Here is a 13,968-nt window from a genome sequence, read left to right as displayed (position 1 = left end):
CAAACCTTCATGAGAGACTTTCAGAGTTTTACTTGGCAGCTAGTGCAAATGAATATAAATGTCATGAGACTCTGAACACACATATCGTAACACATTATGTTTTAGAAAACAACTTTTGTTCATCAGGGGATGAACTATAAAAAGAGTACTGTTTATAATATTAGGATTTGTTGGATACAAAATACTTGACCAAGTAAGCTTTGGTTTAACGTGTCTAGAGCAGGTTTGTATATTACACAGTTAATGTGCTCTGCCAACAGTCGACAAAATAAGTCACTTATAAGTCATTTCTAATCTGCTCATAAGAAATATAAATCACATTGATGGTACAAAGTGATTGAACACATGCACATAGATTCCAGTGACAAAACATTTAAATGGAGAAAATCTCCTGAAATTAGAAATAAAACAATTAAATAGTTGAGTTCTTGCTGTATTATGTAACAAATACACTTGAAACTTTTAAAACTATCTTCATTAGTCATAACATGTATGATGCTGAAAATACCATAAGATGCAGTAATTATACAGCTAGTATCAGTATCACTATGTCTTGGTGAATCTCCCCTTTATGACAAACACATTCAGTGACTTTCTACTGCTGGTGTACTCCAACACTCCACAGTGATAGTTAAAAAGCTAAAATTATACCATGAGAGGAAAATGTTACAAACGAGTCTGGCTTGGCAGACAGCTTGTGAAATATTTCCTTAGTAACATTATTTAGCTAAAAAAAAAACTGGAGTTTCCAAAAGTAGATATTCCCGGCAGGAACGTTTTCCCCCAGAGGAGCCTACTGGGCATCTAGGAGCATGAGATGCACAAACAGTCTTGCAGAGCTGATGGGGTCACCTCTCTTAGTTAGCAGCGGCACATGGCGATACCCTAAAAAAAAAAAAAAAAAAAGGTACATCATATAGTCTGACAGGGGCAGGAACACAAGCATGGAAACTTATACCTCAAATAAAGTTGTCAACATCTCTTGTTAATGTATGGAAACGTTTAGACAACATCAATGCTGTGGGACTTTCTCACCGTTCTGTACGCTGGTGAGCGGCAGACAGTACTGCCCGATAAAATCGTTCTGGGATGCTGCGTCATAGTCCTCCACCACAAATTGCAAGATGGCCAGATCTGGCACGCTGATTTCAAACTTGAAGTGCTGATTCCACATGGGGTTGAACCCTGCAGGTATGAATTATGTTTAAACGGTACAACTCACTTAATGTATGGAAACATTTCAGATGTTTTTTTTCTCTCTCTCTTACCGTTGTTATTAATGTGGTGTGTCTCCTTCTTGCCGTTGTCTGCCGGGACACCGTGGATCTCCACTTTCACCAGAGGGTCAACGATGGATTTCTCTTTGTTCTTGTTGAGTTTAGGTAACTGTTGAGCTGAGATCACCTGTCGGGACACAAAATGTACACATCCAATTACAAAACAATGCAGATACAGAGCACCATCCAACAGCAGTAGAACAAAGCAGCATTGTTGTTTTATGGGGGGAGGGGAGGTCCTCGATTTGTTGCTTGTTGACATGATCAGTGATGGATATATTTAATTTATATATATTTACTTTAAGCTTAGGTCCTTTTTAATTCTACTGTAATCCTCTGCTGCAGTAAATCTCAGAAGAAAATGTAATACCTTTCACACTACACTTGTTTAGTTATTAGTTATTCTGGTATTTTCAATTGTATTTTTCAACTTATCTTTTTAATTATAAATACTAATATTATGAAACATGCTCAGCGTGATACAGGCTCCTATCAAATTATGAAATATTATCAATTTTTGTATTTGAGATTTTAATTCAAATACAAACACACTAAATAGGTAGCCTATAGACCTAGAAGGTGATCACTAGTATGATCACATGGCTCACACGTGTTTTTTGTGTGTGTCCACTTTGTTTGCATATGTACAAGCACAAAAAGACCTGATCAGTGGTGCAAAGTACTCAAGTACTGTAGGTAAATACATACTGTAATACTATTTTGAGGTACTTCTAATTGGATAATAACATTTTATACTACTCAACATTTCCACTATACAGCATTTCTGAGGCAAATGATTCAGATTAGTAATGCAAAATCCAATTAGCACGTAATAAAGTGGTAGTAGTGAGTATTATCCACTCCTTTTCCAGCTGCAACAGAACAAACTGATACATAGCATCAAGCATCACAACTCAAGATTCATGTCCGAGATTACCTCTAGGTGCTATTTATGACTCTATATGTTGAGATGTATTAATACTTAACCTCTGAAATAGACTAAATGGTGTAATCTACATTTAGTCTATATTGATGTGTGTGGGAAAAACAGCAAGAACCTGTAAATTGTAGAGCTCAAAACAATAGTACACAGGGTATACACACTATAATTACACAGGGTAGATGTATCTGACAACTCTCCATGCTCAGAACAAACACATTCAAGACAAAGTAAGACAAAAGAGGCTGAGTTTTATGCTGAAACTGATATTTTCTTCATCAATATTAATCTAAACATGGGCCAATCTATATAACAATGAGTAACTCCGAGGGACTCTGCAGGGAGCTCGAACTGGCACCTGTCTTTCAAGTAATAACAAATGTCTCTGACCATGATGTGAAAGTTCTTCTTCTTTAGCCAGGGCCCTTTGGTGAGTTTGTTGGGATGAAACTGAGAAGACGGGTCCCTCTGGAATTCAGGTTTCAGGATGTAGCCACAGAAGCCGTTTGGCAGAAACCTTCCCTGGTTTAGGTACATCTCTTTGCAGGGGGTCTGAAAGTTTAGTGCCACTAAAGACCACATCACAGAGAAACAGAGGTGAAACTGTAAGTCCACACTTATTATTAGTGATGGTGATAATCACTGACTCGACGATGAGGATGGATGTGTACCTATCTGGCAGCCTACATTCCACATGGGCACAGGGTTGTAGTTGGAGGAGTCAGTTCTGGAGCCAGCTGGGTAGATCCTGCTGAGTTTGTCCATGTTGTGATGCATGAAGGCGGTTCCTATTGACATAACAACATAATGATGTTTCAGCACATTCTTGTATTCTGCTCATGAAGAACTCATAGTGCCATTTGCTGTGAGTTCGCTAAAAGTCTGCCGAGATGTGACGTTTACCTGAGGCCTCAGCCAGGTGGAATGCTTTACTCTCCTTGAAGGATGCCATCTCATAGCAAGACTGGTTGTCCCGGGAATGTTCAAAGCTGTTAAAGTGGACACTCTTGCAGTAGATGACAATATCTGAGAGCTCTTTAGCAAGTTTGATCTTTGATTTCTGCAAAGACACAGTGCGGCAACTTAGGTTTGTTCAGCACTTTGAATATCTAACGTATGAAACGTAATATCTAACACAAATCATGTATTCACATATTTGGCTCACCACTGATTTGGGTTTTTGTCCATTCTCCTTAGTGACATCTGCAGCCTCATCCTCCTCAGATACAGTCTCGTCCTCTGTGATAACATTATGGTTGAATGCAGCATCTAGTTTGTTCAGTCGTTTTCCCTTGACGAGGATTTTGCCCTTCAGCTCCTGCACTCAGATAAAATATGTTCTTACTGTATGTGCTAAGAAAATAAATTGCATAAAAAAGAAAGAAAATTCAATGCAAGGATGAAAAACTGTGTAAAGAAAAAAGAGAGATATTCCCTGAATGTAATGGTGTGGTCTTTCTTTGGTGTTAAGTTATTTTTACAGCAAGGCTCTAAACACTGTAAACGTTACATAGTATGAGTCAGTGAGCTGAGGATAGAGGTCACACACCTCAGGTGAGGGCAAACTGGTGGGCACAGTTTTGCCCAGAGGCTTTGTTAGCAAAGCATCGCCCAGGATAGAGATCAAGTAATGAGCCATGAGCTTCTGTTGTTCCAAGGTGCAGTGATTCTCCAGAGACAGGATCACTGGGTAGTCAGATGTCTGGAAAGCAAACAGTTAATGAGACCCTCCCAACGATTATATCAATGAGAACAACCAGAAGCTAATTGCAAATTAGCAGCCTGTTACACCCTGCCCCACAGGTTATACAACATCTCATGTACTTTAAAGGCGTAGTTTTTGATGGCTTGGATGACGTCTTTGAAGAGCACTTTGGATGTCAGTGTGTAGCCATGATAAATAACAGGCTCTCCGTTGACCCCATCCCAGCAGTCCAGTTCCACACAGCGACAGCTCTTCAGCAGCGCTCTGCAATGACAGAGTAGTTTCATGAAAACTTCAACATTCCTATAATATTAATGAGCTTTCAACAGAATGATTTAGTAATGCTATAATTACCACTAGTATTTACGAGGAAAGATGCTGAAACTTAATTTGCGGCATTTTATTGCAGAGAAAGCATTATCTGGTTAACAGTCACTGACTCTGTGCAAGACTGTAATAGCAAAAAAACAAAAAGCTGTAATGAGGAACTCAACATTTCGAGCCCTTTCAGTTAAGGCTCTCTACGACACTATATCCTGTTGAAAGTAGTTACTTTATGTAGGCTTCTGTGCTGCTGGGCCCTTTGAGCTGGTCTTCCATCAGGTATGTGTTGTGTGAGGAGGAGATGTAGTAATGGTTGAGGGGCTGGTTCATGTCCTGATACAAGGGTTTGTGGGCTGGGTTGAGGATGAAGCCTTCCTCCCTGTGCAGGTACATCAGGAAGCCATCTTTGGTCATCTGTTTATTCTCCTTTGCTGTTGAACAAAGGATAGACAGAACTGTTGTAATATGTGTAATTTAACTCTATATATTGAACTCCAAGCTGATACACACATGACCCTACCTACTGGATCCACCTCGTATTTGCTAATCAGCCTGAGAGCCTCCTCAATGGTCACCACCTGCCTCTGCTCTTTCTGCAGGAACTCCAGCAGGTCTGCAGCACTCATCTGCTTATCTGTTTTAGCATACTTCCCATAAATCACATCTATCTCTTCCCGCTTTGTCAGCAAGCTGTAGAAGAGCTTGATCTCGGGGCCTTCCAGGGTCCCTGAATTGGATTCATCGCATTTCTATGCAAAATAAGACATTAAGAGATAATCAATCAATCGGATTTCATGTATGATGACCCATAAAATGGGTGTCCTTTTTATGAGAGGGACTTACCTTAAAAATGTCCTCTGCATAAGCGTCACTAACTTCAACATTTATCTGTCTCAGAAAGTGCTTCACCTCTTTCAGGGACATCATGTTGTCTCCATTCTTGTCTGCTTTCCGCATGCAGCTGATGATCCAGCTGGCATTTGGATGTAAGGATTTTACAACATCTTTGAACTAGTAATGAGCAAAATAACACTCCTCAGACTACGAAAAGCATTTAGCGATACCTCCTCGGATGAATTCCCAAGAGAAAGTCCTGTTAAATGTTTGTCATTCAAGCAATTTTTCAAGGATACTGTTCACTCTTCTGCTGGTGGTCGAGGTTGCGCATGTTGCCGATGACCTTCTCCAGGCTGTTGACCCACTGGTCTGCCTCCTCTGGACTGGCTGCCATGAGGTCGAGATTTTTCTTGCGATCATTGAAGATGATGGAGAAGCACCGATCTTCATCGCAGGGGTCTGTGTGTTTATTAAGCCCTTCAGACTCACGGCCCTTACGCACTGATTCAATCTCATTGATGGAGTCTGAAGTGAGGAGAGGAAAAGGTTTGTTAAAAGATTTAGGACATTCAAGTTTTGCCAAGAGTTGTTTAGGTAACAGCTAGTAAAAACTAGAGAGCACATAAAGAGAAGCATAAAGAAATTATTGTAATTGGCAAAGACAATCTTCTAGGCCTTTTAGATTTTAGATTAAACTGAGTTTGACATGCAAACATGCCCGCCTGACTCTGACAGTCAGGATTACAAACAAAGTCTAACCGGTTTCTCATTTACAGCATCTGTACAGAAAATGTCACTATAAATGAGTCATGAATTTTAACGACAGAGAACATGGTAGACATGCCACAGTAAAATATTCTACCAGACTTTTACTGCAGAAATTATTAAAAATATTTTTGTGTCAAGGTTTCACATAGTTTTCTTTTCATTTCCTATTCTGTCATCGGCAGCAGTAGCAATTTTTGTTGGGGTTGACTTAAACCATGTAGTTTAGACTGAGATATTTGGGCACAACCATGAAGTAACCGACAGTTGGCACCTTTTTTTATCCCAACGGGCAGCAGTTACCAGAAACTGTTTATATTTTCTCAACAGGAAAGCTTATGTTTCTGTGGCCTTTAATTATAAAGAGCATGAAGACAACATTTTCATTTGGTGCTGGGCATCAGACAGTGGCTTAATCGGGGATTTTTATTTGTCCTGAAACAGCTCATTGCTCATATGAACATAAGGTTCATATGAGCAATGAGAGTGGATCAGAAAGGCTGAAACATGCTAAAACTGTGGCAGAGCTGAAGGGAACTTCAGAGTTAGGTGATAATTCACTTTCACTAAGTGGACACATCCATGTTGCACATGGTTATTTGATCCATTGTTTATATATAAATATTGACAGTTGCAGCTTTATAGCAGTAGGATGTCACACTGTCTATATGAAGATAGGTGAATTAAAGAATACCTTTTAGAAAATCCACTTTGTGGTGACATGAACTTCCACACAGCAAAAAGTGAAACTAAGCTATCTAAGCAGTCTTAAAGCTCTCTCTAAAAGATTTTGTTGTTGTCTGTATACTTGAATTCTTTGGAAACCAACCCACATTCCATTGAGCACCTTATCCTCCATGCTCACACACATGCATGCTCCTGATTCACAACGGTATGGCTAAAAATATCTTGTTCCTAGACAACATCTAGGCTACTACTGAAAGAAAAGACTGTCCTTCTAAGAAAACACTGAAGACTAAAAGCTTAGCTATGGTACGGAGCCATGCAATATGAAGAATGTTTACTGAGATGGGAAGTCTACAGAAAAGCAGCCACTGCTCCTGTGAGGAATGGAGACTTTATTGGGGCAGAATGAATCTAAATGTCAGATTACTAGAAGAGAAAAACACAACAGTGAGGGGGCGGTGTGGTGAAACACACCCAAGGCTGGGTGGTGTATACTCAGCTGACTTCTGGGATAGCAAAATACCTCCAAAGCACTCACCAGAAGAGGAATGATTGTTTAATTGAAGCATGCATGTTATCCCCAGAAAAACAGACCACTGCAGAAGAGCTTAGGGTTATTTCTTTGGACCAGTTTCAGAGAATTTCACCTTCAGAGACTGACCACTGTGTCCAAGTCATGCCAACAATTGCTTGAATACCAGACGAAATTCCACACAAAGAGATTATTGTGCTGATCTGACAAAGTTCCTGGTTCCTGGAAATGTTCAAGTGAAGTGGGAAATTATGCACAAATTTGTATTTTGAAGAAAAAACAAAACAAAAAAGAACAAAACAAACATGCTGAGTTGAAGGTCTCTTTCAAATGTATCAAAAAGCTGAACTTAAATTATCCACGTAGTAAACAGAAAGTGCCCTGAGCCGTCATCCTTATATTGCCTTTGGGCTGTCGAAGCGTGTGGCGGAGCCTTGACATGAATTTAAAAAGGTAATTGGAAAAAAAGCACTATGTCACTAAACACTGAAAAATAAATATTTGCAACATACACTCCTGACACTTTCCTCCACCCGCTCCAACCGGCCTGCGCTCGCCTCTTCACCTCTTTTCCACACTCTCCATCACACTGAACAGTTGACCCCAAGTACTTAAACTCCTGTACCTTCTTCACCTCAGCCCCCTGTAACCTAACGCTTCTACCTTGCTCCCTCTCGTTTAGACACATGTATACTGTCTTACTACGACTGACCTTCATGCCTCTTCTTTCCAGAGCAAACCTCCACCTCTTCAGCTGTTCCTCCACCTGCTCTCTACTCTCAATGCAAATCACAATGTCATCCGCAAACATCATTGTCCAGGGAGATTCCTGTCTGACCTCATCTGTCAGCCTGTTCATCAGCATAGCAAACAAGAAGGGATTCAAAGCTGATCCTTGGTGTAGTCCCACCTCCACCTTGAATTCTTCTGTCTGACCTACAGCACATCTCACCACCGTCATACTTCTCTCATACATGTCCTGGACCACTCTGACGTACTTCTCTGCCACTCCCAACAGCCTCATACAGTACCACAGCTCCTCCCTCGGCACCCTGTCATATGCCTTCTCTAAATCTACAAAGACACAATGCAGCTCCTTCTGTCCATCTCTGTACTTTTCCATCAACATTCTCAAAGCAAAAATGGCATCAGTGGTGCTCTTACGGGGAATAACACCATACTGCTGCTTCATTGTGTGGCTCATCAACTTTATTCCTTTGGAGTTGCTGCAGTTCTGCGTGTCACCCTTGTTCTTAAAGACCGGAACCAGAACGCTTCTCCTCCATTCCTCAGGCATCTTCTCACTCATCTCAGACGTCACCCTGTCTGAGACTCTTTTCACCTCTAGGACATTGTTCACAAACTCCCCCTTCAGGATCACTCCTACCCCGTTTATATCCTCCTCCAATACTACGTGCCTTGCTGCCCTTCCAACTTGTCTCCTGCACACACAGTACATCTACCTTCCTTCTCTCCATCATGTTTGCCAGCTCTCTGCCTTTCCCTGTCATTGTGCCAATGTTAAGAGTCCCTATTCTCAAACCTATGCTCCTTCCTTTTCCCTTCTCTCTCTGACCACGAAGCCTTCTGCCTCCCCTCTTTCTTCAACCAACAGTAGTCAAATTTCCACCGGCGCCCTGTAGGTTAACACTATCGGTGGCGGTCGTTGTTAACCCGAGCCTCGCCCGATCCGGTATGAAAGTCTTGTGGATGATTCGCATGGTTATTTTGGCAATTTTTACGCCGGATGCTCTTCCTGACGCAACCCTCTCTATTTATCCGGGGCTTGGGATGTCACTGGCTTGCAACCCCCGTGGCTAGATTAGCATATCCTATCTGAACATAATCCCCGTTATATAGTTCCGTCAAATTCTGACCTCATAATTCTGCTACTGTTTAAAAAGATTTACAAGCACTGCACGATAGACAACATTGTTGTTTCTTAATACACTGGGCATATTTCTTATCTGAGTCTTTCCAGCTAAGTGTTCCAGTATGTTTTTTAGATCATCACTCTTGTGTTTGCAGAAGGTACAGTGCAGTGTCCAATTAATTAGTTTCACCTTAAAATGATGCTATTTGAGGGTGTAAAACCAAAACAATGAGCTGAAGCATATTAATATTTATTTGTCACTGCACATAACCTCTGCTTCACATACAATATAATTTCATCCATTACTATCATAATATTAACATACTTGTTTACATAATATGTAATAATAATATTCATTATATCAACACTCAATGTTGATTGTTGTAACTTTGAATTAATATTTGTGATCCTCAGACTAAGGTATTAAATTAAGCATTGTTTTTGTATGGATCTTATAGCTGATTGGTAACTGACTAAAGGTGAGAGGACGGCAAATAAATGTGCAGCTTATTTCCATTAACAAAGGAAATGCTTGTGTTCAAGAAGCCCTGAGCAAGTTCATACAGCATACTACCGTTCACGCTGCCCAACAATCTGTTGTGTCTTTGTGGGGAATATGAGGCTAACTGCTTTCTAATCTTTCAGTGTTTGTTCAAGGATCAGATTCAGGTCAGAGTTTATCAGCCCTCGTCACTGGGACAGGAGGGAAATCAGAGCTACCAGAGTCCCAGAGGATGGATATACATTCACACCCTGACAGTGGACGACTGAGCCAGAAATCAGAGGAAAGTTATCTCCCCCACACGCATGGACAAATATACAGTCAGAATTCACACCAGTTTTTTCCAGCCTGACTCTGGACACACTACATTATCTGTGTGAGATGTTTCCATTCCTCCACCACCTCTCACATATTCTCCATTAGCAGTGGAATTCGAGGGTTGTGTTTGCGTGGTACAGCAGGGAGCTGTTGTTGAGATCTGAAAGGACAGCTCCGAGTTGCAAGAATAATAGCAAAAGGGTGTGTAGGTCACAAAGGCTGTTGTGAACTAGCCCTGGATCTGGATAGATTTTGTTCACACATACAAACAGAAAATATTAACACATGTAACCCAGGTAGAACACAGGACTTACAAGTCTTGATTTTTTTCAGTATTTTCTGGGAATCGTAGCTCAGGGTCTCGCAGTCCTCCTGCAGTCTGAAGAAGCGGGACTTCTGCCAGGAGCCCGAACGTATCTTTACCAGATTACCACCATCAAGAAGGAACTTGAGGTCTTTATCTCCCTCCAAACCTGCAGAAGCGGGGACAAAACAGAAAGTCACACACATTTTATAGATTCACATGACTCATCGTCTCTACGGAGGAATCCAACAATGAACTAATCCCACTAACAAGTATTTCCTGTTTAGCCAAAGTCTGAATTAGCTTTTTCCTACGTGCCATAAATCTTGACATAGGCCTTGACATTTACATTTCTAACACGATTTGGCACAAGATTTTCACCACGGGTAGGTAGAATAGTAGTATTATATGGGAGTTTAAGATAATAACTCAGCATCATCATTTTTTAGAGCAACTGATTCATTGTTGGTTTGAACTGTTTTAGTGATACAAATTTAAAGGTCCCCTTCAATCATGCACATTTAAAATGACTCAAATTCTTGATCTCTGAATATGTAAAGTCACTTTTCAAAGTATAACTTTTCACAACACGACATCTCCTTCAACACCATGAAGCCTGTTCTCTTTGACTGTGTGATGAAACGTTTCCTCGCTTATAAGACTGGGGTTACTTTGCAAAATATTTGTGGCGTTACAAATTATGTTTGCACAGGCACGTCTTTAAGTTGCGAGGCGAGCTCTGAGAAACTTTCCTCGTGATGCCAAAAACTCTGCACATAAATCATTCTGATCAGAAAACAGAGGGTGACACAGAGCAGTAATGAAATAACTAAGAAGAAGCTAAATACATTTTTGAGTGAAACGAGGCTAAATAAACATGTCATCCCGAGTATTGGCACAGTCACGTCACCTTCCGGCTCTTCTGAACAATACCTCATACATTTCACAACAGATGAGCATTGTCGGTGGTTTTTCATGTGGGCGAAGCAATTAGTGTTCTAAGGCCAGTATTGACAGGACGGTGTTTACATTATTGGTTCTCTGTGTGCACAGAAGCTGGATGTTTATCAGGGTGGGACTAAAGCTTGAAATGTTAGTGAGGTGGCAGTGGATCAGTAGGTAGGTAACACCAAAATCCATAATGCCATCATATATGTGCAGCTGTCCAACAACAGTTGTTGTGTAAGTATGTTCTTATTATCTTTAATGCAGAGCACTGTATGAACATAAATCAGACTAGGCTAAGGGTAACTCAGGATAAGTCCATTCACACAGTTGGAACTCTATGAGGGCTGTGGGCAGGGCCACAACCATACTGGCATGTTTCTTCACAGACCACACCACAAACTCACAGAGCCTGTTTACAAGGAGGACGAGACAAAACAGCTTGAGAGTTTCAGCTCCACCTATGCTCGGCCAGACTTTCTGTTTGGGGGCTTAACTGCCAGGTTTCTACTTGTTTTTTAATCTGCTTCACTGCGAAGTAAAGCCACGGACGGCTTTACATTATGGAAAAGAGAACAGCCACAAATGTTTTTTTCTGTTTCATAACACTTCCCAAATAAATATGAGTCATACTGTGCCGATGCAGGGAGTTTATTAGAATCAGATGACTTGTGTTTCTCTTTTTTTTTCTTTCTTTTGTACAATAATAAGTTCCAGATGAAAAGCTGAATCAACTGCAGTGCTACAGTGAGCTGTAGTATACTGCTTGATGTCTTGAAGGCAAGCCTGGGCGTGAAGCTGGAAAGAATTTCTGTGAAATGTCATGGAGTGATGTCTCTGAGGCGTCAGCTAATGATGAGTGTTGACATGCAACCTGAGATGGAGACAGAGTCCTGACTTTTGGATGCAACATAATACTCTGCTTTATTGTTCATCCGAGGAGAAAGGAGCGGTTTCAGATATACGGAAACGTTTTCCACATATAGTGGTGTATAGTCCTCCTCACGTTAAACAATCTGTGACAGTAGGTCAGTGCTGTTTGTGCAGGGGTGTTTTTGCAGATGACAACTAGATCAGGAAACTGAGGGGCAGAAGGCACAGAAAAAGCAACAAGAAAAAACAACGACACATTCCTGTACCATTACTGAGCTTTCGCCACGTTTTAAACGCAGCCCTTGGTTTGTGCCTTGGTGTGAAAGATGCCTCCTCGAAGTTATAATCACAGCCTTAAGAAAGACTGCTTTCCACAAAGACGAACTGCGAGCACAGTTACGCACATGCTGCGTCCCAGCAACACAAACAGACGTATAATCTGCGATTTGAGTTGTCAATGTTAAAATCTACGTTTGTGTGTGTGAGAGCGCATGGATGCGTCGGCGCAGTAATTGGACCGCGCGTCACCCTGCTCCACACCTCAATCCAGACACATTTGCACCTTGGGGGTGACTTACCTAGGCGTTTTCCATTCCCCTGTTTGACTAGGTTCTCCTTCTCCTGGGGAGTCCGTTCACTTTTCGTCTGTTTCTTTGTACATGACATTGTGGGATAACTTTTTTTGGTATAAATAAAAAATAAATAAAAAGACAACATCCAGTCGGCGTTCAATCTGTGCTGGAAAAGAAGCAGGGCGCTACGTGGTTCCCTCCTCACGGGGCGGGTCCACCCTCATCTGTTTACTCTCTACAGCTGAAACTTTGTGCAGCGGCGTCTGTCCAGCTGTGCGCGCAGAGGGGTGGGGTGGCACGGGGGGGGGGTTGCCTTACCTTTAGTTGCAAAAACATTTGGATGCCATCGTGGATACCTGTGGTATCCATTCAGTTACATTAAACTCTACATTGTGGCTCTAAATACACATTGCGTTGCGATGACATGCAGCTACACCTACGCGTATTTGAAGTGAGCTGCATTTACATGTTGGTGCTGGCTGCTACAGAATCTCACACTTTTCCTCATAATGTTAAATACGGTTAAAATCAACCGTGGAGCACTGTTGATGCAGCTAAAAGCTGTTTCTCTAATAGCATGTGAATCAGCGCCACCCAGTGGTTAATATACTATATGAAGGCGAAACTATAATGAGAGTGGTCTGTGACTGAAACTTGAAATTGGAAACAAATCAAAGTTTAATGTTTTGCTGTTAAATCATGATCATGTGCTCGGCATTCATTAATGTGTGTGCAAGCCAGGTAGAGGCTTGACATTACATATAAGGATCAGACATTTGCACACATTTCATTGTCATTGAAACATTATATGATCCCAGCAACAGGAACACATCCCCAAACAAATCAGTATCGGCCAAAAGACCAACAGAGAACAATGGCTTATGAGAAGTAAGCTGTCAAAAATAATAAATCTGTGCGTCACCAATAAGCAACTCACCAGCTTTTCCAGCTACGTCATTTGCTTCCATTCTGCTTTCAGTCAAAATAAATCACCATGTGCACAACGATCTCAGTTTATGAGCAGAATTATCACAACATCAAAACTTGCTGTTTATCCAGTGTAATGTAAAAATCCAGCCTGTGACCCCCTCTGAGCCTGTTCACACAGTGCACACTGTACGTGTCCATCAAACTCTTATGTCTCCTCAGCACACACCCACTGCCACACCGGTCTAACAAGTACATAATTGTGTTTGCTCGAATGACTTTCATTTAGATTTGTATCCCTGCCAGTTGAAACTACACCTTCGGATGGAATTCTACCAACGAAAAAAGTAAATAAATAAACGCCTCAAATGCAAATGTAAACGTTGGTAAGATAGCTGTACTGAGCTTTTCTATATATGCATTGATGCAATGTTGTGATTTTTTCCACCTGATTTGATTTATTCAGGGTGTTGCCTCACTCTGATATTTATAGCACAACGTGTGCTGCTGCCTATTTATACTTTACACTACACAGTTTGCGCTGGGATTATGACATGTCTGTAGTCATCATTACTTAAGCACTGAGG

At 41.2% G+C, this 13,968-nt stretch overlaps 1 protein-coding gene across 2 annotated transcripts; it reads right to left on the bottom strand.

Moving 5' to 3' along the window:
• Window positions 1-10: 10 nt before the first annotated feature.
• Window positions 11-13,600, bottom strand: plcd1a (phospholipase C, delta 1a). Of its 2 annotated transcripts, none has more exons than XM_026361216.1 (15): window positions 12,461-12,659; window positions 10,075-10,233; window positions 5,380-5,608; window positions 5,090-5,219; window positions 4,767-4,995; window positions 4,476-4,677; window positions 4,042-4,186; window positions 3,767-3,919; window positions 3,383-3,535; window positions 3,121-3,277; window positions 2,889-3,005; window positions 2,608-2,786; window positions 1,269-1,404; window positions 1,036-1,185; window positions 11-885 (listed from the first exon to the last, which is right to left on the bottom strand). In XM_026361216.1, exons 1-15 carry the CDS (start codon window positions 12,597-12,599, stop codon window positions 794-796), a joined length of 2,370 nt encoding a protein of 789 aa, XP_026217001.1. In that variant the 5' UTR covers window positions 12,600-12,659; the 3' UTR covers window positions 11-793. The 2 variants fall into 2 exon arrangements, with proteins under 2 accessions (XP_026217001.1, XP_026217002.1); XM_026361217.1 differs by lacking the exon at window positions 12,461-12,659 and adding an exon at window positions 13,392-13,600 and having other exon boundaries at window positions 794-885.
• Window positions 13,601-13,968: the final 368 nt, after the last annotated feature.

The sequence above is a fragment of the Anabas testudineus genome, chromosome 2, assembly GCF_900324465.2.
Source record: "Anabas testudineus chromosome 2, fAnaTes1.2, whole genome shotgun sequence".
In the NCBI taxonomy this organism is placed as follows: Eukaryota; Metazoa; Chordata; class Actinopteri; order Anabantiformes; family Anabantidae; genus Anabas; species Anabas testudineus.
The sequence above is the reverse complement of the archived record's forward strand: the minus strand, read 5'-3'. Positions and strand labels throughout refer to the sequence as shown.

Excerpts from the sequence above, each read along its gene's own strand:
- plcd1a (XM_026361216.1), bottom strand. The coding sequence starts at position 12,599 with ATGTTGTCTTTTTATTTATTTTTTATTTATACCAAAAAAAGTTATCCC. Across the intron at positions 5,609-10,074 it reads ACTGAAAAAAATCAAGACTT|ACTCCATCAATGAGATTGAA; the intron begins GTAAGTCCTGTG and ends TCCTCACTTCAG. Across the intron at positions 3,006-3,120 it reads CCACCTGGCTGAGGCCTCAG|GAACCGCCTTCATGCATCAC; the intron begins GTAAACGTCACA and ends TTATGTCAATAG.